At 43.5% G+C, this 26845-nt stretch overlaps 2 protein-coding genes across 2 annotated transcripts in view; both read right to left on the bottom strand.

The window, feature by feature from the left end:
- The window catches only part of LOC311145234 (neuronal PAS domain-containing protein 3-like), a gene marked incomplete at both ends in the record, with an annotated part of 312893 nt that extends 312535 nt beyond the window's left edge, over positions 1–358 (bottom strand). The window contains one exon of the mRNA XM_084181466.1: positions 207–358. Coding sequence (XP_084037592.1) covers positions 207–358 — 152 coding nt within the window. The remainder of the gene's footprint in view (positions 1–206) is intronic.
- Positions 359–7323: 6965 nt separating this feature from the next.
- Positions 7324–26845, bottom strand: part of LOC311145639 (A-kinase anchor protein 6-like) — a gene marked incomplete at its 5' end in the record, with an annotated part of 103497 nt that continues 83975 nt past the window's right edge. Inside the window, 4 exons of the mRNA XM_084181906.1 lie at positions 7324–8363; positions 9946–10062; positions 10974–14393; positions 17774–17989. Of these exons, the coding sequence (XP_084038032.1) occupies positions 8322–8363; positions 9946–10062; positions 10974–14393; positions 17774–17989 (3795 nt within the window). The 3' untranslated portion in view covers positions 7324–8321. The remainder of the gene's footprint in view (positions 8364–9945; positions 10063–10973; positions 14394–17773; positions 17990–26845) is intronic.

The raw sequence follows: 26845 nt of genomic DNA, 5'->3' as shown, positions 1-26845 counted from the left end.
ATTGCATAGGCTAAATGGCATAATGTGAAACTTGATAATGCCATATGTTATAAACGTGGTAGGCCTGCCCATGTCCAAAAAACACCCAAAGTGTTCAGTGACTTATAACATATCCATAAGACTATTATTGTGCCCGTGTCGGAATTAAAGAATTGGTGAAATAAAACAATACAAAACACATTTCCCCAGTGGTCAGGTCAACATACCTTTGTTGATAGGAGGTGATCCCCTGGACGTTCTGTGGGTTCCCGTTAGTGGTACCGGGGATTCTCCCCATGGCAGGACCTGATGGCATTCCCCCGGCTCCTCCACCTGCCGCCGTCACCTGAACGCTGAAATCCGGGAAGATCCTGATCATCCCCGCTCTGGTAGATTGAACACGCACTGAGTCTATGAAGATTTTTCAAAGAATATCAGCAGTCTTCCCTCCAGCCGAACAAGTCACACCACAATCCCATTAGTGATGGTTACCAGCTCATCGGCCATTCTATGTCTGGATTTCTCTCTGTATCAGCGGCGAGACAACTGCAGCTTTCAGGAGGTTAGCAATGACATTGATGCCGGTAGTGTGCGGGGCAGGAAACGCGTCCTCTACGCAGGGGTGTGTAAGTAGGAGACGGTGGAGAGATAAGTGAATATTGTTATTTATCTTTATCTAGCTAGAATGACAAAATGTTGATACTGTTGTGCCAAATAGGCTCTTGCGTAATTCTTGCGTAAAATGCTGAAAATTCTAGCATTATATTTCTGATCTATTCAGAAATTAGATGTATCCATTCAGTTTAGCATTTCCTATATGTAAAAGTGAAACATTGATTAGAGTTAGTGATATCTGGTGATCTAGAAGTTGAAATATAAGAAGTGACAGCCGGTCAGGAAGTTTTAGGCTACATACAAAGTTAACAGGAGAACAAACTGACAGGCGCTTCTTCGGGAACCGAAGCTCACCAATAAAAAGTTCACCAATAAGGTTATTTTGAATTTACTGAAGTTTTATCTATTTTAGATAATCAAATATCATACGGTTTGTTTAGACATTAGAAAAAGAAAGGGCTTAAAGCCACAATCTCGGACCGGTTTGCATTCTCGGTGCGCTTAGCATCCTTTTCCAAAATTCCAATCCAAGTGTTATTATTACGAACAAAACAATGCAAGTTAACGTTTTTAAATGGATTACGTTTTAGACTTACATCATAGACACAACAAAAGTTAGCAGTAGTTCGCTGACCAAATCGTTAAACCTAGATTAGAATGAGAGGATTGCAAAAAGTTATTTTATGCCCTACCACTATTGTTGGCACACTCGTCACTTTCAAAACAGCACCGATGCTATTTGTAAGGATGCCGAGATGTGATGATATGCCAGTGCGCAAAAAAATCGCTCAAGAAAACTTCAAAATAACGCTGACGCGTTCAGTTTTTGTCCAACAATTGAAGTGTTATCTTTCTTTGAAGGACTGAACTCCCCTCTCCTCTTGACTGGCGCTCTATCTATGTGCTGTTGTTTGTGTGAGGTGTCTCCGGAACAGGTTTTCTCAACTTGCTATGCCCTAATGTGCATCGGAGAATTTGTAAATAAGCGTGTTGCTGTCTGTGTGAATTTCCCGATAGACTGTGTTGTGTGATCAGGTAGTGTGCAGCAATGCCATTCCTAGCGCGTGTGAGCTGATGAACTTGGCCTCAGCAGCTGCTGATGGCTCGCGCAAGCGATGCCTGAGCGCGCGCCGCCCCATTCCAGCCAATCAAAGACCATGACAGGAACGCGCAAAGGATGCTGCAGCAGAAGTAACCCATTGCAGCCCGGGATTCCATTGAAACAATAACCATTCATTACGCGGGTAAAGCACAAATTAACATACCATCAAGCCCTCTCACACCAAGACAGTGCAAGCAGTTATGTGTTTGACATATACAGTACAGCCAGTACAAACTAGACACAATTACAAAAATAACAGGTAGAATAGATGAAGAGGAGTACTTCATAATTTTATATAAAGTTGCCTATAAAAACATATTCACTTTATTTTTAAGAATTTACATTTAGGCCTAAATGTTTGCTTGAACTAAATGCTTGAAGAGGACACCAACTCAAGTTTTCATAACACATGATACATTCTATAGCATAATGTTCTCCCCTCAGAAGGGCAGAAGCTTATGCATAGTAAATAAACATATGTATACCGTGTTAATCAGAGACAGGCCACCACCTTTTGTATTCCCTAGGATCAATTCCCCCAAAAATTGTATCCACGGTTTAGGATCTCAGTCAGGGTCTCAACTTACTGTTGAGAGTTAGAATAGTAGAATACACATGGTACAATTTTTTAGTTGTACATCAGCAGTTTTTCTCTTGTAATGTCAGTCACTGACAGTCACTCAATTAGCCCATGTCAGCAAAAACATTTTAGATTGGTAAATTAGTCTAGGAGCCAGCTATTTAAACTTGTAGTAATCATGGTCGAATTACCGACCGGGGCCCCTACTGATTTTGTTAGTCATTCCCTCACTCAAATATCATATTAAAAACTGCAAACATTTCTCTCCACCCTATTGAAAAATGTGTAGAATTGCAGGAAATTAGTTATACAATTGTACAATCTTCTCTCCGGCCCATGTCAAAATGTGTAGAATTGCAACAAACTTGCTTTAACATTGCAATATTTTCACTACGCCCCATGGTATGATTTCTCTCCGTTGTCAAGAGGGGGGCCGCTAAAATGCGGAGGCCCCCCAACTAAATGTCGTTTAGGGCCCCCAAAAGGCTAGAGCCGACTCTGACTACATGTGTGGGTATGAATGTGGGTATACAGACCCGTGAGCCACTGCGGTCCCTCATGATGAGTTCAGATTTTCTGTGGCCCCCACCCCATCAAAGTTGCCCATCCCTGATGTTAATGAAGGTTTTGCAAAAACAATTCTAATCTTTAAAGTAGGAGCATTCTGTCCTTTTTTACACTACATCTTTGGTCTATAAAACTACACCTTTAGATAATGGAAGTTGATGAGAAGAACCACATTGCAGACTCTTATGAAATTAAATAATCCTCTAAACATAGACCAATCCAGATGATTAAACACCAATAAAAACAATCAAAGCTCTTCACCTGAGACTTAAAATTGGATCGTTTCTCTAACCATGTCTAATAAAACTGCTCTAAGAATGAGGTCCAGAAAACGTCTAGCCTCCTTTTGCTGTATTTTCCCTGTAATGAAATCAAATGAATTGCACTGGAGGCTTTAAACCGACATTGCAGGCTCCTGATACAATTAGATGAACAGTCTCTGCTGCTGTTTACCTGCTCAGTTATTTGGAGGGCTCTGTATTGCATTTATTTTTCTACAGTTCTTTGCTAAAGTACATGAGACAGATTGGGGGCAGCTGCAACTGCTCCTCTTCTCCCGCATGACATTTCAGGTATAGTGGTTCTCTCTCGCTCTCTCCTCTCTCTTTCCTTCCACCCCTCTCGTTCTCGCTCTTAGAAAATAATGATAATCAATGGTATGTGGTATACAACTAGGGCCAGGCACTTTATTCTGCATGGGCACTTACAGTGAATAGAGCAGTGTAGCTAAGGAGGTTGTGCTCTTTAACGGAGCTTAATTGAATAGTAATCATTTGGGGACATGCCTGCACCTGATTTCAGAGGACGTAACATGCTTCTCAATCAGAATGGTTCTTATTCTCCCTAGAAACATTAAAATCAAGTATAATCTTTCAACTTTAGGAAGGGGGGGGGGGCACAACAGACTTTGGTAGGTATAGGCTATTAAGGGCAAGGAAGCAATCTCTTTACCGAGGACCAGTGACCAAGTAATTGACATTTTTCCCAGTGCCATATTGACCAATTAGCTTAATAATGTGAGGATGGATAAATACTGTCAAAAGCCCTGCTGTTAGCTAGCTGAACCTGTCTCCATCACATATTGCCAACCCCAAACAGAACACAACGCAGAGTCTGCAGAGGTCAGAGCAAAAGTCCATCACTAACACCTATTTGACTGATTCTATTTTGCTAGTTTTTGTTCTCCTCTCTTTTCATAAAACTCCTCCCTCTTTGACTGACTCATGATAACAATCCCATAAGATCCATGTTGTATGAAGCTAAGGAAGGACACATTTTGGAGGACATGCTATCATACCATGCAATTCTACAAGTAGCTGTGTCATTTACCTTATCGGAACTTTGCATGTCTCCTCCAGAATGAGAGAGTGAGCTGTCTCTATGTGATAACACTGTTTTAGAATGTCTGGTTGAGAATGAGTGTTAGCCTTCTATATGATAACACTGTGATTCCAGAGGTCATCATTCCTTCTTGTATCAGAAGTGGATAATTGAAGCCGCTTCTCAGAATCCTAATTTCATCTTTCTTTTGTGAGTACCAAAGATCCAAGTCTTATAGGTGATTCATACATTTATCTCTTTTGTCTGGGAGGAGACTTGTTTTGTAATGTCTTAGGGAGGATAAAGCACTGTTTGAGTTTTGGTCTGAGATATGTGTTAATGGAAATCCAACTTCAAAATGGATTTAAAGGACAATACAGATTTAGGATCTTAATTTGACCTATATTGTCACAGCTAAATAATCCTTCAGTAACATGATTTGAATGTTTAGTCCATAATGTTGCTTGATCGGTGGTTAGGCTATTAGCTGGCCAAAAGTAGGCTACCTGAAAAGTGTAATACTGTTAATATAACCGTGTGTTAGTGTGCGTTTTCAGTGAATTTATGTAAATCATGAAGCTCATCTGCATTTCCTGCGGTGTAGGAAAATTCTCAGCAACAAAAGTGATCAAATTAAGATCATACACCTGTAGTTGCATATATACAGTTTGGTTTTAATATCACAGATAGTCAAGTTCTCACAAGTTTTCACTATGCACTATACCACCGTTTTTTAAACTCATGTAGGGCCGGTTTCCCCGACACAGATCAAGCCTAGTCCAGGACTAAAAAGCATTCTCAGTGGAGAGAAAGCCCATTGAAAGAGCTTTTTACTCCAGGACCAGGGTTCATCTCTGTTTAAGCAACCATCCCATGTTTACTGTAAAGATAATACATGTCAGTAAGGGTAATTTTTTGTGGTGACAGAGAACCTTTGATCGGATTCTTACTTTAATCACTTAATTTCCATTGTCCAATCTGATGGATAGGTTAGCTTGTGAATTTTTAAAGCCAGGGAGGCATAGGGCAAGGAAAACACTCACATTTTACTCAACCCCCCTAATGTGATCTGAAATATTGCTTCCCTGTGTTTTGAAGATGACTCTTGGCTCAAGAGAAATGATGAATTAACTGTTGTGAGGAATTACAGATGGGACATTCAGGAAAAAATACTTTCAATATGCTAATGATTGATCGGAATGTCCAAGTGGAGATGACATCCTTGCTTTTATTTATCCTCGATTATAAGCTCCCGCACTGCCCTTTCAGACTCCTATGCGATTCCATATCAAATTGTTTCTTAATGCGGTTTGATGACATGTCTGAAATCCAATCACCTAAACCTCTCAAATTACATGAACACACTCAGCACAATCCCTGGTCCACTGATGGGGCCAGCACCCCTGTCATCGCCCGGGCCCTCAGACACACACACACACACACACACACATACACACACACACACACACACACACACACACACACACACACACACACACACACACACACACACACACACACACACACACACACACACACACACACACACACACACTGTTGATGTCAGCCACTGCTTACCACAATGATCAACTCACACCTGGTTGTCTTTTGTTTTGACCACTTTAACATTCTTTCACATCTCTTTTCCAATTATTAAACTTTTGAAGTATATGACTTTCACATGGCATATTTTGTTATTTTGTGTGTGTCCAATGTATAAGCTTGTCATCACTCACATTGATTGTCATAGTGAACAACGTGGGAGTCTCTAATGGCCTGGCTATACATAAGCCTATAATGTAGCACATAAGCTTCAGTGAATCTGTTTTCAATTCGTACCACCATCTTCTTTTCCTCTTCCAGATTAAAGTACATTGGCATTTTGAGGATGAGGAAATGATTCTATCCATCTCTGGAAATGAACGGAAGACAGTGAAAGCTCTCAAAAGCACACAAGGCCATCAACGATGACGGATAATTGCTACTAAAATACTTTAATGTTTTACTTCAGACTGCAATGTAAAACCTTTGCCTTGACTCATTACTATCCTTTGTTCATTAGATAAAAAATGTGATGCACAGTACAACCACACCCCGAAATATTCCCATAAGTTTGTGACATTTAAATCACAGGACTCTTTCATCCCTCCCTTTCCTAACTTTCTACACATCATTTTTTCCCCCCGTCTTGTCTTTTTGACATGGCGTAATCATGTGTGATCTTTTCAACAAAGAGTGGCCAGTCATCTTATTCATTTTGCCAGCCATGTTTAAGCAAAGACACCAAATCAACATTTTGACTGGTGGTAATTGCAAAGCCACCATGGTTCGATACACATGACCTTTATTCCCTTTAAAGTTATTTCAATTTCTTACAAAAATATCTTGTTAATTGCAAAAAGGCACATTTCTTTTCTTTTTTTCTATCACGTTATATTTCTTTCAGGACAAGGTAGGAATGCATTTCCATCTAATTTATAAATCCTTTCAGTCAAGTCTAAACCCTTCAGCAACAATAAGAATAAATAACTATTTGGGAATGTTCCTATTAATAAGATAGAAGTGTAAGGAAAGCAACAGTAATCAAATACCTCATAATGTAATATAACATCCAGTGTTTCTATTCTGTGTTCCGTACTGCTAGATGAAGAGCCGGTAACATGGCAACTGATGGCTGAGGAAACTGTTGTTTTACGTAATATTCACATACATAGTGTACATATGACATGAGTAATGCAAGATATGTAAACACCCTATTCCCTATAATGCACTAATTTTGACCAAGCCCCCATAGGGTGCCATTTGGGACGCTAGCATACACTTGATGTCGTTTTTTGTAGTCGACATTCAATGACATCCCTAAACATCTGTTTTCATATAACCTCAATCAGTCTTGTCAATCACCTGTTTTTCGTAGTACTAACTCCTCGAATCCCCAATCATGGCTTAGACGCAGACACATCTTCCTTATTTCTCATTTAATGTTCCACTTATGCATTTATAGTGTGAAGAGGAGAAATGATCAACGATGAAAGATGCTTGTACATGTTTGAGGTGAATCACATACAGAACAGGCATGTAATCGAATGGTTTCCAATAAATTACGTTTATTTCTCAACATGTTTGTATATTTATTAACCATGCAGTCTAGCACTTTAAGGCTGATAATATTCCACATCACAGAACGCGTACAGTTTGACACTAAACACACAGCATGTATACCATCATTATACGTCAAGGTCGGAGATCATATACATAGAAACAGATGCCTGCTTCAACCTTGCCGGTTGTCCTTTCTTCTTCTCTACATCTTTTGAACACCTAACTGGGTAAGCAGTGTTTTAACAAAAGGTATAAGAAACAACAATAGCAAGGCACACATTTTTTGACGTTTAAAACCTTCCCTCGTACCCTCCCTCTATATCTTAGGAATTAAAAAAAGGAAATGGTAGATAGATACTGAATTGAAGTCAACAGTCGTCATCAATCTTTTACTACACAACACTGTTCAGCTGTTTCCAACCTGGGCTGTGTTGCATAGATAGATCTACTTGCTTTTGCCTTTCATTAGGATATCGGTCCAACTTCCATTTCCTCCATCAGTTGAGTGCCAACACAATCACTCTCTTTCTCTCTCTCTTTCTTAACACACGTTGCCATGGAGCTGGAAGTCTCAGAACTCTGTGGAACTCTCAGCAGTGCTGTTCTCATAGGATTATCATGTGTCCTCTTCAAATTTCACCTTACTTTGTTCTGATGCAGCAAACAAGGAAAACTTGTGCCCTGGGCTTATAACATCTGCGGCTGGTTGTACAGTACCGGTGAGATAGTGAGAAATGCCATGCAAACTGGCGGAATAACTGTGTGTGTGTGTTTGTGTGTTTGGTGAAAAATGGACGTGGGGTTTGCATGGTGGTCAGCAGAGCAGTGAGGTAGCTCAGTTCCAGTCTGGGACAGGATTGGAGGAGCAAAGGACGGTGGGGGTCAAAGGTCAGGGGTCAGCGTTACAGCAGCCAGGAGGAAGAGGAGGAAGCTGGAGTAGCAGGTTGGACAGAACCATGCACCAGGGGAACAGGGGGACCAGGGGAGAGAGCCCAGCCCAGGCCACAGGCCACCAGGATGGACACTGCACACAGACACTGCACCCCTCTCTCACAGCTAGGCTTTGGAGTTGGCTGTGGAAACACTCCCAGATAGTCTCTGTAAATAAAAGAACACAACGATCCATTTCAATGTCAGTGAATTAGTAGGTTATCATAACACACTACCTGTTCTATAGCTATTTTAACTTTAAAAATTCCACCTAATTTAGTAGTGACCAGCTCACACAAACAATGCCAGTGATGTTACAATGCAACATCACATACTCTCAAAAACACAATTTGAAGGGCGAGTATTTTAAACATTTGTCCTCAATGCACATACAGTATTTCATCAAACCACGCTGTGACACAATACCTCTGTAGTATAGATAACACTAGTTATATTAGTCTCTAAACCATAGACCATGGTACAGACAGTCTGATTCATCTAGCAGTGCTTCATAGTCTGTATTCATCATTGGCCTAATTGCACTTGTTCCCCTTTTATAGTGGTGTGGCCTGCAGCGGGGCTGAACAGGTGGGCCAGACGAGGCGGTGCCAGGGTGCCACGGGGGTCAGATACAGCTGTGTAACTGACTACTGTGTGTAGCTAGCTAGCTGTGACTTCTGAGGCTGGCACTGGCATGGGGACAGGGGACATGACTCACCTGCGGCGGCGGCATGTGTGTTTGTACAGACTACCGGGGCTCGGCTGGGGCTCACGTGTCCTGCCCTGAGGGCTGGCATGGGACAGCATGGGGACAGTGGGGGAGAGGGGGGACAGGGGGACTCACAGAGGGGAGACAGCAGAGTCTCAGGGGTGCCCATTTGGGGATGACATCACTACATAACTAAATGCAACTCTCCCTTCAGTAACAGTTTGTTCATACTACTAGGGGATACAGAGCCATGAATATATATAGTTCTGAGGTGATTTGCCTTTGTGGTGAGTGACTTCTAGTTGAGTAAGGCTAAATGTGGCGAATAAATGTATACTGTATTAAAATAATCGTGGGTAAGGCTAAATGCGTTCTGTGTGTACATGTGAACTTGCTCAGAGACTCCCAGCAGGGATTGGAATTAAACTGTGAAGTCATTGATGTATTCTTCATCTTTGTGAAATACGCATTTCATAAGGGAGGATGACTGACTACCCAAGCAAAGGCTCTCATTCTTCCAGCACTTTCTGATGAGGCCATGAAAGAGAGTGAGGAAAGGGCATAATGTAACAGCTACCTGCAGTCGATATATATATCCCTTATTAGATAATAGCTTATTTTCAAAACTATTTGCTGGTAAAGGTGCCACCATGTAGAGAGTAGAGTTCCTGTTATTTTAATCATAACATTGTCTGACTACTAGACTGAGGCACTTGAGTCATGAATGCCAAAAATAAGCTTTTATGTCCTATCATAGAACATTTTGTGCAGAGATGGGTGAAAAGAAATAGCGTACTAGTTCACCTTTTGAATTAATGGCAAATCTTCTTCTAAATGTGCTTACTTGCAGAATGGAATGAGGTGGAAAATGTGTTGTTTGCAATGCAATGCTATGATGACAGGGAGAAACCCCTTTAGACATTTTCCCAGGTAGAGTACACAGCCCAAGTTAGTGTGTGTGTGTGTGTGTCTATGTGGGCAAGCATGCATGCGTGGGCGTGTGAGTGTGTGTGTGTGTGTGGCGGTGCTCATCATACGTACCCTGACCTGGGGCCTGGCGGTTCCAGTCTTTGAGGTAGATGAGCCGTCAGAGACGGGGCCACTACCCTGGGGACCCCGGCCCCCGACCTCCCCATAACCTTTGCCTGACCTTGGAGACTGAGGAGAGGAGAGAGAGAGGGGGGGAGTGATAGAAAGAGAGAGATGTGGAGAGAGAGGGGGATGAGAGAGAGAGGGAGAGGGTTGGAGAGCAAATAAATCAAAACCACATTAGAATTAAATTGTTGGTGGTGTTCTATTTTCTGTAGTATTTTCTAATCCACTCATCCTTTAGTTACAGTGCATAGCTACAAGAGATGAGGAAATAACATAGGGTTAGGGTAAATGACTTCAAACAACAAGTACCGAATGGAAAACAATTCCCCTCTTTCCTTTAACTAATTTTTATTGAGAATTGCCTTAATAACTTTGAAAATAATCTGTTTGTAAAGATCTGTGTATCAATTACATTTCCTGCTCGTAGAAGAATCATTAAGTCTACACCAGCCCAAACTACCCCACCTTTTAGCTTCCTTTGTTGGATGTTTTTATAATTACGTCAGTTTACAAGGTAATCACTTAATTATTCACCAATTGACACAGACAGATAACGGTGTGACAGAAGGTCAGGCATCAGGTTTCTGAAGAGAGCAGCCAGAGCCGTGGCAACTTAGCATATGAAATAGAGAAACCGCTTAAAAGAACACAAACACATGCTAATTCAGTCATGAAATTAAGTAATGATTCTTCGCCGGGAATTCTTGCTTATGAATCATAATATAATCTGACTGATTATGATTATTCTGTTCCGTAGACCTTAACATTCTTAACCGGAGGATGCTAAGCAAATCCCTCTTCCATCGACACTTCAGGGAAGAAGAGGAGGAGGAGGGAGGGGGGATGAACGAAGGTGTGAATAAAAATACCTCTTCGATATTTAGTCCCAGATATGAATACATACAGACTGAAATGCACACCAGTCCCATTACCTGGAGATATAAGGGTGGGTACTGTATAATGTCTAAACTCACCTGCTGCTGTTTATGAGTTGACTTGAGTTCCTGAAGAGAGCTGTGGCCTTTCCTGACACTCTTCTGTTTCATCCACTGTGAAGCAGGCCCTTTTTCATCTCTATCACACTTTCTTATCGGGGGACAGTTAATTTTAGGATTAATACAGTGGCTGCCTTCCTCTTTTAAAGGATTTGTACTGGAGCAAGAGACTCTTATCTTAGTCATTACAGGGGAAATATTGGATTCAAGCATTTTAGCATCTGCAAAACATTCAACAGTGTCTATCAGGGTTTCACATGGTAACGGATTAAGATAAGAAGCCTCATTATGGCACTGTAGCTGGCTCTCAGCTATACTTCCAGGAGAAATACCATGTGCTTTTTGGTATTCATTGCAGGTGGGCAGAGGTGCTTGGCTCTGACTCTGACTCTGGGCAGAGGGAGAGGAGGAGTAGCAGTCCATTAGTTTGGGACTGTGCCTCCTGGGCCTCTTGGTGACAGCCATGCTGTAGCAGAGAGGAGGTCCCAGGTACACTTCCTCAGTGCAGGCCTCGAACAGCATCTCCTCGTCCCGGATGTCTGGGGTAGTCGACAGTAAGGGCGTGGTGCTTTTGCTGTCTAAGCAGACGCTGACCTCTCCACAGTCGGAGTCGTGGGAGGAGAGGGATAAGTAGGAGTAGAAGTCTCCCTTGCGGAGGTGAATGGGCCGGTGGGAGTGCTCCAGGACTTTGTCCCTTATCTGGGCTCCAGTCTGGCCGGGTCTCTCTTGGTCTTCCGCCTGGTTTTCCTTGTTCTTCAGAACCACAGAAGCCATGTCAATGATCTCCATCACAAAGTTGTGCACGTTCTCCTGGCTCTTCTGGTCCTTCCGTGGGGGCGGCTGGGGGTGGGGGTGGCTGCAGCAGGGGCGGTCTGAGTTGGGGTCTGGGCCGGGGTTGGAGCCGGCCTCTCGTCTGCTCTGTTGGGTGTGGACATCACTGAGGAAGGAGGAGAAGAGGTTCTCCTGGCTGTTGTTCCCAGAGTGTGGTGGTCTCTGCAGGGTGTGGTGTTGGTGGGACCCCCGGCAGTCCTCCAAGGGAGAGAGAGAGGGGGAGGGGTGGCTGGAGCTCTGGCAGGGGATCTCCCCTTGGAGCTGGCCCTCCAGAGATGACTCTTTGGCCTGGAGCTGGGACAGCGTCTTACATGAGGACGGCGTGGTGGACGTGATCATTCCCCCTCTCTGGTCCTCCCCTCCGTTCATCGATGACTCGTTCACGTAGAAGTCTTTGAAGGACTCCCCTTTCATGGTGAAAAGGCTCCCCTCCTCTCTCAACAGCTCATCGTCCTCATCCTTCCCTTTGATATGAGAGTTGTCCACGTTCCCGTTCTCCATGTCATCTACAAACTGGCTGATGTAGCTCCTTGTGGCATTCTTCCTGTTGGTGTCCCCCACGTCCCGCCCTTGGAGACACTCCTTTTTCACAATGCTGTTGGTGTGGGACTCAAGGAGCCTCAGCGCCGAGGGGCTCAGGAAGGAGCGGCGCTCATTGCCTACAGACGGCCTGCTAGTGTTATCTCTGGAAAGGGTGCCACACTGCAGCTCATCCCCTAGAGGGTCATCCCCTTGGTTCTTGTCTCTGCCGGAGCCGGACTGGGACTGCTGCTGGGAGCGGGTGGGCTTCTGGATCCAGTTGTGGAACTCGTTCTTCATGTACTCCAGGCCCAGGGCGAAGGTGCCCTCCATGTACTCCTCCTCGGAGGTGACTGAAGAGTCCTCCTCCTCGTCCTCTTTGATACCCAGCTCCTCCTCAGTCAGGGTCAGCGTGGAGCTGGACAGAAGGTCACTGTCGTCCTCGTCGTCCGTGCAGGCCGAGGTGCATGACACGTTGACCACCATGCTGATGCTGGCGTCAGCCTCGTCGTGACCCCCGTGACCTCCATGATGACCTCCCGGCTGGGCCCGGTGGTGGTGCTTCCTGAAGGAGGCATTGGAGTCCAGAAGACAGCAGCGGTTCCTCAGCACCGCCAGGTCCTCAGAGCCCACTGACGAGTCCTCCGTGCTGCTCAGCTCCGTCAGAGACGCCGCTGAGCTCTCGTTAACTGAGGAGGGGGGACCACCCCGGCCCCCGGAGAGGCGCCCAGCGTGCCCGGGCCCCCCAGATCCGTATCCAGCCCCCGGGAGGCGCAGGGAGCTGCTGCTCAGCAGGGTGATGTCAGAGATGCTGCGTGTCATCTTCAGGCCGTGTAGCGGGGTCTGGATGTTCTCCAGGCGTTTGAGGAGCTCCAGAGTCCTGCGACTCAGTTCCCCTGTGGGCTCTATGGCTCCGATGCCTAGGCCCAGCTCCCTCAGGCTGCCCTGGCTGCCTCCCTCTACATCTCCCTCGGCCTCCTCCCAGCTCTTACACGGGGCCAGCCAGCTCTCCAGAGACATGGAGCGCTGCAGAGTGTCTTTGACGAATGGAAATAGCTCCCCCGCTGCGTATAGGGACTCCAGGGAGGACCCCTGAGACAGATGGGGAATCTCTCCATCTCTACGGCCCTTCCCCCCTGTCACTCTCCTCTCATCGTGGGTCTCATCCTCCTCGGAGTCAGGGCAGAGGCCACGTCCGTTGATCAGGATCTCCACATTAGGTTCTCTCCTGTGTCTCCTCCTGTTCTCCCCTCCTCCACATCCTTCCTCTCCTCCTCTCCTATTCTTCCCCGCTTTGGATCTGCTTTGGTCTTTGTCTCTCTCTCTCAGTGCCGTGACAGCCACACAGTCCCCATACAGAGCTACCTTGTTGGCCCGCTCCAGGATCCTGTCGATGTCCTCATCACACACCCTGTCCCTCTCTTTGTCCTTTTCCCCAGGCGAGTCGCCTCCTGTGGGCGGTGTGAGGGAGGTGCTGCCCCCTCTCCTGGGGTCTTCCTGACAGGCCGTGGTCTCCGTGTCGCCCTCGCTGACTATCCCGCTCTCGCTCTCTGATCTGCGGGCGGACTCGCCGTGGCCCCCATGCTTCCCCTCGCCGAGCAGACCCCCTAGGAGGTCTGGCAAGGACTCCACAGATGAGAAGGAGGAGTCTTTGCTCAGGCTCTTCAGAAGAGGCTGCTTCCTCCCAGCTTTGGCTGGTGAAGAGGTCTTGTGTACGGAGAGGATGTGAGGCTGTCTGTAGAGCTCCACATTATGCAGGTTGTACACCTGATAGACACTAGGACGCTGAGAAGACAGAGGCATCACTCCGGAAGATTCGCTCAAGGACATTCCTCGCTGAGTAACATGCAGGCTCGCCTCGGACATGTCATAGTCTAAACTGGCCCCGGGGGATCCTGGACCTGATTCACATTCAGCATTTTGTTTGTCATCAAATTCCAATGGCTCCATGTGCTCCACGATGGTCATGTCCATTTCATCCCACTCCCAGGAGTCCTCTGCTGGGCTGTGGAGGTCCATGAGACCAGCCTCTACAAGGTTCCCCGGGACCTTCAGAGAGACAGAGAGATAAAAGGGAGAAGCTCAAATTGAATGGTTCAAAATGATTGAAATGACATAATGTTCTCTTCTGAAATCAATAAAAAAAAGAGCAGTCCTGTTTTTTATACTGGATTAATAACTGAAATCAAATGATCTATTCTGAAAAAAATGATGTATACAGTCCTTTACATTTTAGACAGGACTTTAAATCACATAATCATAGTATTTAAAAAGCAATGCATTCATAGCACAACTTTTTAAAAAAGTGCCATTGTCTTGAAATGTGCTTAGACACAGACATTTTGCTAAGGAGGACACAATTATACAAATTGCTTGGCATCTCGTTAATATAAGAGAGAGGGCATATTTATATTAGCCATTTTTATCTCATTAATCGAATAAAGTGGTAAATCTAACGCTTGCTATGTGGCACACCCTGTGTAATTAATTTTTATTAGATTTCTGTTTATTCTCTTCTTGCTGATAAGGGAAATCCTAATGACTCTAAGCTGGGGTTGCTAATGCAGGATAAAACCTTCAGCTGTGAGAACAATCAATCAGTCTAATCAAATCAAAATATTATTATCTCTATCTAGCTGCCTCAGCTAACCTAGACAACACAACTAAATGTTGCACCAAGCAACTATCTAACTAACTAATCAGTGGTAAGTTTCCACTACGACCATTGTTCGTCCACCGTCAGCTGTTTACCAAAACAGTGGCGGAGTGTCCGCTTTGTTGTTTTTTGTACTGCAGATTGCCCCTTTAAGATGATCTTAGCGCTCAGAAGATATCTGAACCAAAGCCTTCACCTATAGCATTAACACATATAGGATTGAACTAAATGGTCACAAGGAGCACACAAGGAGCACACAAGGAGCACAGACTAGGCAGTCTTATTAGGCACTTTATGAGCAACTAATAAAACAAGAACACAGAAATCCCCTTCCTGACAGTAGAATAATTGCCATGGAATGGTAACAGAGGAGCACTCTCAAAATACCCAAACGCTAGAAAAAGTGAGCCCTGCTAGCCTGCAATGTCTCAGGGTGTGGGACCGGTGTCTACAGAAGAGACTAGCACAGCAGCCACAGCCGTTTTATCATTGAGCACAGTGTTTCATTTATAAACAAACCCAGCGAATATGTTTTATGTTTCTCCCCTATTCTGGACACATCGTCCAGGTGAAATTGCACTTCAGCCTACAAGGTCAGATTTCTAGTGGCCTTTGCTATTTGTCTTCCCTTCCTGTTGCACTGGAGTGGTTATAACAGAGTGGACAACCAACCAACCCAAAAACCCTGCCTGCATTGGGCTTTTGTACCACAGCTGAGGATTGAGCTTCCATCACAGCAGGGATGGAGTCAATTCAGTTTCAATTCAGTCAATTCCAGGTAGTGATTCATAACGTTACATTTCGGTTTCTATGGGGATTTTCTATGGGGATAGTTTTCTAAGGATATTTTTGAATTCATACACTTTAATTCATGTACTTCAATTCACCTCCCGAATTGACTGAATTAACCCCTACCCTGGTCCGCAGTAGCACGTTGCTGTCCTCCAGGAATGCAAACGAGAGGACAGAGACAGAGACTATGGACTATGAAGATATGAACATAGAAGAGGTGGTGGTTGTGGCGGCCATTTTACTGAGTTACAGATTTAATGGCGATTCCATCTGTTCTCCACATTAAAGAAACAGACTGAAGGAAACATAGGTACTTTGCAGAGCAACTACTCATTTACTACTCAAACCACTTTTTAACAAGCCTCTATTTGCAATATTTGGAGCTGAGCCTTGTGCCATTACACATTTATGAACAAAATGGGGGTTGTGTATAGAATAGTCTCACACTGCCAGATATTTACATTTACATTTTTAGTCATTTAGCAGACGCTCTAATCCAACTTTGAAAGAGGGGTCTCAATGTGTGTGTGTCTCCGTCACCAGATCTCAACCCAATTGAACACTTGTGGAAGATTCTGGAGCGGCGCCTGAGACAGTGTTTTCCACCACCATCAACAAAACACCAAATGATGGAATTTCTAGTGGAAGAATGGTGCCGCATCCCTCCAACAGAGTTCCAGACACTTGTAGAATCTTTACCAAGGCGCAGTGAAGCTGTTCTGGTGGCTTGTGGTGGCCCAACACCCTATTAAGAGTCTTTATGTTGGTGTATATATAATGTTGTCAATGGCTACAGAGTTGCATTGTGAACGTACAGCAGGCCTTGAGATCAAGCTACTTCCATCCTCTATGGTGAACTTAACACATTAACATCAGTCAATGATTCTTTGGCAACACCACCTGCTGATGGAGTGGGTTCAGTGCTGGGTTCAGTCAGATGGGAAGGGATCCTCTCCAACCAGCCGCCATCCCCCTCCTTTCATATATCCAAGGCTGCGTACCAAATAGCACCCCATTCCTATGGGCCCTGGTCAAAAGTAGCTCACTATAGGAAAAGGGTGCCATTTGGTACGTAGCCCATATATCCAAATGTACCACAGCCACTTTCCCTGCCGTATACATCACTATTATTACTCCATTATAGTTACAGTGCAGTACTTTATTACCAGGCACTGCATTACCTTCTATTTATCTGGCCTAAATAACTTATTCCTGGACAGCTCACTTTGAGAGGAATAATACAACTCATAAATAGCTAATTCTAGAGTTGGGGAGTTCCTTCAGAGGGCATAAACTGAACCTTTATGACTGAAACGGAATGTATTGCTAGCTACTAGTATATAAACGTCCATTTTAGTCGACGCTCTTATTCAGAGCGACTTACAGGAGCAATTAGGGTTAAGTGCCTTGCTCAAGGGCACATCTACATATTTGTCACCTAGTCAGCTCGGGGATTCGAACCAGCAAACTTTCGGTTACTAGGCTACCTGCCACCCTGTGTACAAAGTATATTCACGTGACCAGCTGTATATAAGTGGTAAATTCTGCAATTAAGTGTAGCTCAATTGGTAGAGCACGGCGCTTGTAATGCCAGGGTAGTGGGTTCGATCCCCGGGACCACCCATACATAAAAATGTATGCACGAATGACTGTAAGTCGCTTTGGATAAAAGTGTCTGCTAAATGGCATATCATATTACTATATTTAAGTGAGAAAAGCAGCAGACACCCAAGGTCCCTTGAGGACTGGAATCACCCATCCCTGGTCTAGGTATCTTTACAGTCAGACTTGTATGAACCGATTTGTGCCATCCAGGCTGGGCTGAGGTCTCATCTGGTCTGAGAGGTACAGTATATATTGCATATACTGTATATTGCTAATACCATTATTGAGTTCCACTCGCTTCACCCATTGTGTCAGGTCAGTATCTTAACAGTATTAGAACCGTATGGTACCATGCAGGGCATGTCTGAGGTCTCACCTGATCTGTCCCCAGGGCCCTACGGAGGCGTGTCTGCCACTGCAGCACCTGCATGACGATGGCCTCCCAGCGGCGCTCCAGGTTGACAGTGAGCAGCTGAAGCTGCAGGGCCTGTTGGTCTGAGTCTAAACCACTCTGCTGCTCCTGCAGCCGCTGGCACAACCTCAGTACAGAGGACACACCCTTACGCCTTCCACGCACCTCCAGACACAGAGACTAGAGAGGGGAGGGCCAGAGAGAGGGGGGAGGGGGAGAGGGAGAGAGAGAGAGGAGGAGGAGAGGGAGCGAGAGAGAGAGAGAAAAAGAGAGAAAGAGAGAGAGAGAGAAAGTCAACATAAAAATGTAAAAAGTTCTGAGTACTCCTTTAGAGTCCATTGTTCACAACTTCCCATAGTGTACAGTAGGTTTTAAGAGTAGTTACAGTAGCCTTTGTAACCATATTAATTGGCACCATGGTGGGGAGTGGGGGACTCAGGAGAAGAAGTCATGAATACCAGCATGTGTGTACGAGTCTTTATAGTTCAAAGAGTTAGACGAAGCTGTCAAACCATTAACAGCCAAAAACCTGCTAATGAACTTAATTGAACATGGCTATCGTATATTTTTCCTCTCTCTGTAAAGCCTACAAATGTGTGATTTTAAAATTAGCATTTTATTATTCTCTTTAAAGCCTCTTTTCCCTACTGCTCCTACTACTGCTGCTGCTGTTTTGCTTAGATGTAGCTTAATGCAACCCAGAACCCGTCGGCGTCCCAAATGGTACCCTATTCCCTATATAGTGCACTACTTTTGCCCAGGGCCCTATGGGACCTGGTCAAAGAGGTGTACTAAATAGGGAATAGGGTACCATTTGAGACACAACCCCAAGACTCTCCTTTTCCCTCCACAGACACACTTCAGGGGTCGACCAGGGACTACCCTCACTACGCCCCTGACTACCCCCCTACGCCACTGATGAGGTCCCCACAACAATATGCCCTGTCAGGATTGTATGTAAATCAGGCTCCTACTCCCTTTTATGCCTGCCATAAACAGGAGAAATATTCAACATTAAAAGGGCAAAGCCCCCACTGTAGGCTGCTTTAACTTTAATATGCTAGCTGCTGCAGCGTGTGGTGGTATGAGGTCACGTGTAATGCAACTGCAACAACCACAACACATACTAACACCTTCTTAAACAGTGAAACACCAGTGTGTGTGTGTGTGTGTGTGTGTGTGTGTGTGTGTGTGTGTGTGTGTGTGTGTGTGTGTGTGTGTGTGTGTGTGTGTGTGTGGCCCAGGCCAAGACCCCCCTTTTTAAATATGCAGCGATGGCATAGTGACTAGAGAACCAATGCTCCTTCCTGTCTGTGTGCAATAGGACAAAAACATTGGGAGAACAATTTATGTAAATCCTGCTTGCTCTGCAAAGCATTCCCTTACATTTTCTTTACATTACCCAATAAATATTAAACACTATTACATTTAAATTGGATTTTTCTCAGCAGTTTCCACCCCGTTTTAGCATATATTTACAGGCCTCCCTGTTCTTTTTAAACAGGTAATGTGATTGCAAAATGCAATGGCTGTGTTCTGAGAGGAAGGGGGATGGTTGTTGTCAGTGATAAAGTTACCCTGTACAAAGTACAACAGCCATCGGTTTAGAGAGTCAGTGGCCCTCAACAACTGACAGATGACTGAAAAATACACACATTAACTGCGTCCCAAATGGCACCCTAATCCCTATACAGTGCTTTACTTTTGACCAGGGCGCATGCTGCCATTTGAGATACAACCATATTGTGGATACACATTCAGACACACTACAGGCTCATTGCATTGGGTACAAGTAGATCCTAAAGTTGCTTATTTCTCTCTCAGACTGGTTCTTATGTACCTAAAGGTAAGTCAAGAAAAGTAAATACATCTCATATCAGTATCAGCTACAGTACTACTCCACACTGTTAGATTAGAAAGCTAAAACTATGGCCAATAGCATCATGCTAAATGGGCACTGGAATATCAAGCTTTTTACATTTTCAAACTCCCTCTTCAAAACTCCTCCGGCCTCATTCTTTCTGCATTGCTGGGTTTCATGAACTGATTTCTTCTCCCTATTGAGTCCTAGCCTTATTGACATAGAGGCTAGGGGTATAGTCTGCCAATATTTGCTAAAAAGCTTTTCCAAATACATGGAGCAGTGGAGTGGTCTGTCTGCTTTCTCCCTGTATGCAGAGAGAGAACCATACAATGAGTCCGTTTCAGGCCGAGCGTTGGGAAGGGCTACCAGTCAGTGCTGGCCTCTCTCCAAGAAGCTCTATTGTCCTTATCCAGATATCAGAAAGCCCAACCAAAAAAACACAACAAAAAACAAAACAGCCATCTCTCAAATGAACTGAACTGTCAAGCCCACAGCCACAGATAGACGGACAGATGGTATAGCTACACTTATCAGATGGTTTTTAATAAAGGAATCTTATGATCAACTGTCTGGTAATATGCGGCCCCAGTCGAGCTGGAAACACAATATAGAGGCTGTTAGAAATGACTATTAGAGATGACTATTCAGAGCTCATCACATCCTCCTCAGGAGTCAGGACTCTATCACTGGGCATGATCCATCTTGTGTACTGTATTAAGCTGTAGCAGGTTGCAGACCCAGCCCTATCAGAGCAGGTACAGTAATCACAGCACAGGCAAATGGAGACCTCCCAAGTATGCATCTCTCTCTCTACTGTCTCTCCATGCATCCTCTTTACATAAAAGCAGGTCTACAGTAGAGGTGCAGGATCTTAATTTGATTACTCAACATGGGATGGTTGCTTAAACAGAGATTAAGCCTAGTCCTGGACTAAAAAGTTATTTCAATGGAGAATCTCCACTGAGAGTGCTATTTAGTCCTGGACTAGGCTTAATCTGTGTCTGGGAAACCGGCCCTACATGAGTTTTAAAAAACGGTGATATAGTGCATAGTGAAAACTTGTGAGAACTTGACTATCTGTGATATTAAAACCATACTGTATATGCAACTACAGGTGTATGATCTTAATTTGATCACTTTGTTGTTGATAATTTTCCTACACCGCAGGAAATACAGATGAGCTTCATGATTTACATACATTCACAGAAAACCTGCACTAACACATGGTTATATTAACAGTATTACACTTTTCATGTAGGATCATTTTGGCCAGCTAATAGCCTAACCACAGATCAAGCAATGCCATGGACTAAACGTTCAAATCCTGTTGCTGCAGGATTATTTTGCAGCGAAAATACTGGTCAAATTAAGATCCTACAACTGTAACTTCAAGGGCGAGATTTTGGTTACATTTCCCTTAATAAAATCCACTAGAATTTTCAGAGAGAAGTATTACTCCATGATATGACATTATAACACTTTTAAAGAGACCTCAAAATAGCAACATTTTACAGACAGCGGTTCAATAAGACTAGCGGAGACATTGTGTTCTCTTGTTGTTTTGATCAGAGTGTATGTCGCAGAATGTTGTTTGTTGTTCTGTAAAATAACATATCGACAGATCTCCTGCTATCCTTTATATCCTCAGTCTGTCCATTTTTAATACATGCGGACAAGATGGAGACGCCAAGAACAGACGAGACGCCCTCCAGTAGAAAGGAACAGAAACAGGGATTTAACTCTGACAGTGACCCAGTGGATATTCAATCAATTACCATTAATTAGAAATCTCTGATTAATTCTATTTGTTGATTAAGTCAATTAAAACCACAAGCACTTGTTATCTCAAATGAGTGTAATGAATTCTTGTTCCACATACATATTCCCATAGTTTAGACTCGCTGCCTCCAGCTCCATCCCCCCTCTCTCTCTCTCTCTCTCTCTCTCTCTCTCTCTCTCTCTCTCTCTCTCTCTCTCTCTCTCTCTCTCTCTCTCTCTCTCTCTCACACACACACACACAACACTAGGAAGACACCTGAGTGTCTGGCAGATAATTAGCTTGGGTAATTGACAAATAGTTAGGGGCTTGTATAACGAGATACATCTAAGCTAACAGGAACCTGTGTACCCTCAGGCCTGGAGGGAAATAAAAGTCATTCCGCTACCCAAGAATAGCAAAGCACCCTTTACTGGTTCAAACAGCCAACCAATCAGCCTGCTACCAACCCGTAGTAAACTTTTGGAAAAAATAGTGTTAGACCAGATACAATGCTATTTCACCGTAAACAAATTACAACTGACTTTTAACACGCTTATAGGGAAGGGTACTCAACATGTACGGCAAATGACTGATAATAAGAATTGTGGGACAGTATCGATCATAGTCTGCTGCTGAAAAAAACATGTGTTATGGCTTTACGTCCTCTGCTATATCATGTATCGAAAGTTACCTGTCTAACAGAACACAGAGGGTGTTCTTTAATGGAAGCCTCTCCAACATAATCCAGGTAGAGTTGGGCATTCCCTAGGGCAGCTGTCTAAACCTCAACTCAATCTTGTAATGAATCATGTGGAAATTGAGCAAATTGAGGAGACTAAACTGCTTGGTGTAACCCTGGATTGTAAACTGTCATGGTCAAAGCATATTGATGCAACAGTAGCTAAAATGGGGAGAGGTCTGTCTGTAATAAAGCGCTGCTCTGCTTTCTTCACATTGCTATCAACAAAACAAGTCCTACAGGCCCTAGTTTTATTGCACCTGGATTACTGCCCAATCATATGGTCAAGTGCCACAAAGAGGGACATAGGCAAATTACAGTTGGCCCAGAACAAAGCAGCATGCCTGGCCCTTAAATGTACTTGGAGAGCTAACATCAATAACATGCATGTCAATCTCACCTGGCTCTAAGTAGAGGAGAGATTGACTGCATCACTACTTGTCTTTGTTAGAGGTATTGACATGCTGAAAGCACTGCGCTGTCTGTTCAAATGACTAGCACACAGCTCAGAAACCCATGCACACCCCACAAGACATGCCACCAGGGGTCTCTTCACAGTCCCCATGTCCAGAACAGACTGGAAAACGCACAGTACTACACAGAGCCATGACTACATGGAACTCTATTCCACATCAAGTAACTCAAGGAAGCAGTAAAATCAAGATAAAAAACAGATAAATCTACACCTTATGGTACAATGCAGACTGTGAAGAGACACATGCTAACACAAACACGCATACGCACACACGCACTCTACACACACGTACTGTACATTGTAATGTAATATTGTTACATTGTGGTATTATACATGTTATATTGTAGATATGTAGTGGTAGAGTAGTGGTGTAATAATGTGTTGTATTATGTACTGTTTTATTGAAACCATTTTTTGATGTAACTGCCTTAATCTTGTTTGGACCCCAGGAAGAGTAGCTGCTGCCTAATAAGAGTAGCTGCTGCCTTAATAAATACAAAAATTACTGTCATTTTAAAATCCCCTGTTGATTCCTATCTAAATGTTCTGATGTAAATTGTTGGCTAAAAGCTACAATAATAGATCATTGGAATGTTCATTGTATCCTATAAGTGTGGAGGTTTCTTGTTATAACAAGCACTATTTTATATTGACATGGAATCTCAATTCAGTAAGCATAACAGCATAGCCACTATATCATCAAAATACCCTTGTTGTTAGTGTGGTTGAAGATGGTGTAGGAAGGCGAGACCTCATGCTCAAGTTGAATTGAAGATGCTTCAATGCAAGCAAACCAAACAGGACTGACCAGCGAGCCAAAACACAGTAGTTTAGCGCACAGCATCCCAACATCAAGCCTTTCCTTCCACTGTCAACATACATACAGCAGCATTAATGAGAAACCAGTAGAAGATGTCTTCATAATGTAGACATACTATAACCCCAGTTTAATTGAATTAAAAAGGCTTTTAAGATATGGTATCCCAGACTTCCCAGAGGGGGATTACATCTAAAATTAGGCTCTATTGTGTTCGGACTGCTCTGGGGGGCCAGACAGTTCAATTTAGTCACAGCTTCCATTTAATAATACCTTTCTCCCACCACTTTCTGTCTCTCAAACATATTGCTTCTTTTTGAAGGTTAAACATAGCCTATTAGTTAGAAAACATTCCCACAGATTACATGCCAAGCTTTGGCATTAAGGAATTAGTATTTTGTCCACAAACCAAACCTCCTCCCCCATAATCTGTTGTAATACGAAATGTTTAAAAAAAGGATTAGATTGATAATATGTCACTGAGGAAGACGTAGTGTTCTATTTCACAATGATCTCCTCCTGCTCACATTGAATTTCTCCCTCCTACCATCTCAAGCAAAGAGAGCTAATTCATTTTAATCTCTCCCCGTAAGAAGCCCCAATTTTCATTGAGGTCAAACTTTGGCTCGTGAAGCAAGAATCAAACATTCCCATTTATTAATTCTCAACAGAACCCCATTTCTATTTTTAGTATTTTTCTACTCGAGAAATGGATTACCGACTTGTTCAAAGTGGAGTTTTTTTCTCTGTTGGACTGACTGCAGTGACCTCCCCCTATCTCCTCCACACTCTGAGAGCAGTGAGATGCCACCATAGATTTAGAGATATCAGCTCTAACGTCAGTTTCTACCTCGTTTTTTGATCTAGAAGCCAACGTGGGGCCGGGATCTCACCTGGGGGGTCAGGCCCAATCTCTTCTCATCTCCCTGCCTGGTCTGGGTCCATCTACACACCTCAACCCCCTCTCTCTGACTGACCTCCTCCCTACAGCACAGCCCCCAGTCTGAGCCGCTAGGTTAGGCTAGGCTACTGTAGCCGGCGTCCAGCTAATAAAATATGACAGCCCAGATATAATATCAATACTTTCTCCATGATTAGGAATAAAGAACTCCTGTTCTTTGCCAAGTGCTAACCACATTAGAGGGGCTGTCTGAGTACGTAGTTTCACATGTGAGAGAAGAGCCAAACGCAGCGTTAGATCCTCATCAGGCGTTAATGGGGAGCAGACAGGTGACGGCGCAGGACCGACACACTCATTACTGGACACACACACCGGCCAGACCCACCCAACATTTTTAGTTTTGATCATACCTCTGATGTCTGACGAGTTTGAATAGCTCCTATTACATTGACAGTCTCTCACTAATACCCTTATGGATAGCATTATTATCATGTTGAGGTTATTTGTTTGCTTTCTCACATTAGTTGGGATGAATGGGTGTTATTCATAAGGTATTAGCTATCTTTTTATGGAGGAGGGTATAAAGTGGGATCCACTGGTAGTTGGATGTGTTTAAGTGTTTTAGTTGGGTGCGTTGGTTTTTAAGTGTGGCGGTAATCCTGTTATGAAGATTAGATGGGAGATGGTTAATGCTCCTATTACATTGACAGTCTCTCACTAATACCCTTATGGATAGCATTATTATCATGTTGAGGTTATTTGTTTGCTTTCTCACATTAGTTGGGATGAATGGGTGTTATTCATAAGGTATTAGCTATCTTTTTATGGAGGAGGGTATAAAGTGGGATCCACTGCTAGTTGGATGTGTTTAAGTGTTTTAGTTGGGTGCATTGGTTTTTAAGTGTGGCGGTAATCCTGTTATGAAGATTAGATGGGAGATGGTTAATGCTTTGCACCCAGAAGAAACTCTACTAGAGGATATTTAGGTAAAGATCCTGAATGGAGTAATACTGTATTTTGGACAGCACTGCATCAGACATGGGGACCAGCTCATGTGTTATTCGGGTTGACATTCGCCATATTCCAACCGAGTATTGCTCTTAAATCATTAGAATGATATTCAGGTTCAAATTGTACCATAATATTGTTTTCGGTCTTCTGTGTTTTGAAAAACAAATAAGTATAATCACACAAAAAAATTATGATTTTGAAATACAGTTTCATCTGAAGTTTACATACACCTTAGCCAAATACATTTAAACTCAGTTTTTCACAATTCCTGACATTTAATCCTAGTAAAAATTCCCTGTCTTAGGTCAGTTAGGATCACCACTTCATTTTAAGAATGTGAAATGTCAGAATAATAGTAGAGAGAATGATTTATTTAAGCTTTTATTTATTTAATCACATTCCCACTGGGTCAGAAGTTTACATACACTCAATTAGTATTTGGTAGCATTACCTTTAAATTGTTTAACTTGGGTCAAATGTTTCGGGTAGCCTTCCACAAGCTTCCCACAATAAGTTGGGTGAATTTTGGCCCATTCCTCCTGACAGAGCTAGTGTAACTGAGTCTGGTTTGTAGGCCTCCTTGCTCGCACACGCTTTTTCAGTTCTGCCCACAAATTTTCTATAGGATTGAGGTCAGGGCTTTGTGATGGCCAATACCTTGACTTTGTTGTCCTTAAGCCATTTTGTCACAACTTTGGAAGTATGCTTGGGGTCATTGTCCATTTGGAAGACCCATTTGCAACCAAGCTTTAACTTCCTGACTGATGTCTTGAGATGTATATATCCACATAATTTTCCTTCCTCATGATGCCATCTATTTTGTGAAGTGCACCAGTCCCTCCTGCAGCAAAGCACACCCACCATGCTTCACGGTTGGGATGGTGTGCTTCGGTTTGCAAGAACCCCCTTTTTCCTCCAAACATAACGATGGTCATTATGGCCAAACAGTTCTATTTTTGTTTCATCAGACCAGAGGACATTTCTCCAAAAAGTACGATATTTTTCCCCATGTGCAGTTGCAAACCATAGTCTGGCTTTTTTATGGCAGTTTTGGAGCAGTGGCTTCTTCCTTGCTGAGCGGAATTTCAGGTTATGTTGACATAGGACTAATTTTACTGTGGATATAGATACTTTTGTACCTGTTTCCTCCAGCATCTTCACAAGGTCCTTTGCTGTTGTTCTGGGATTGATTTGCACTTTTCGCACCAAAGTACGTTCATCTCTAGGAGACAGAACGCGTCTCCTTCCTGAGCGGTATGACGGCTGCGTGGTCCCATGGTGTTTATACTTGCATACTATTGTTTGTACAGATGAACGTGGTACCTTCAAGCGTTTGGAAATTGCTCCTAAGGATGAACCAGACTTGTGGAGGTCTACAACTTTTTTTCTGAGGTCTTGGCTGATTTCTTTTGATTTTCCCATGATGTCAAGCAAAGAGGCACTGAGTTTGAAGGTAGGCCTTGAAATACA

The sequence above is a fragment of the Coregonus lavaretus genome (assembly GCF_964263955.1).
Source record: "Coregonus lavaretus genome assembly, chromosome: 18".
In the NCBI taxonomy this organism is placed as follows: domain Eukaryota; kingdom Metazoa; phylum Chordata; class Actinopteri; order Salmoniformes; family Salmonidae; genus Coregonus; species Coregonus lavaretus.
The sequence above is the reverse complement of the archived record's forward strand: the minus strand, read 5'-3'. Positions and strand labels throughout refer to the sequence as shown.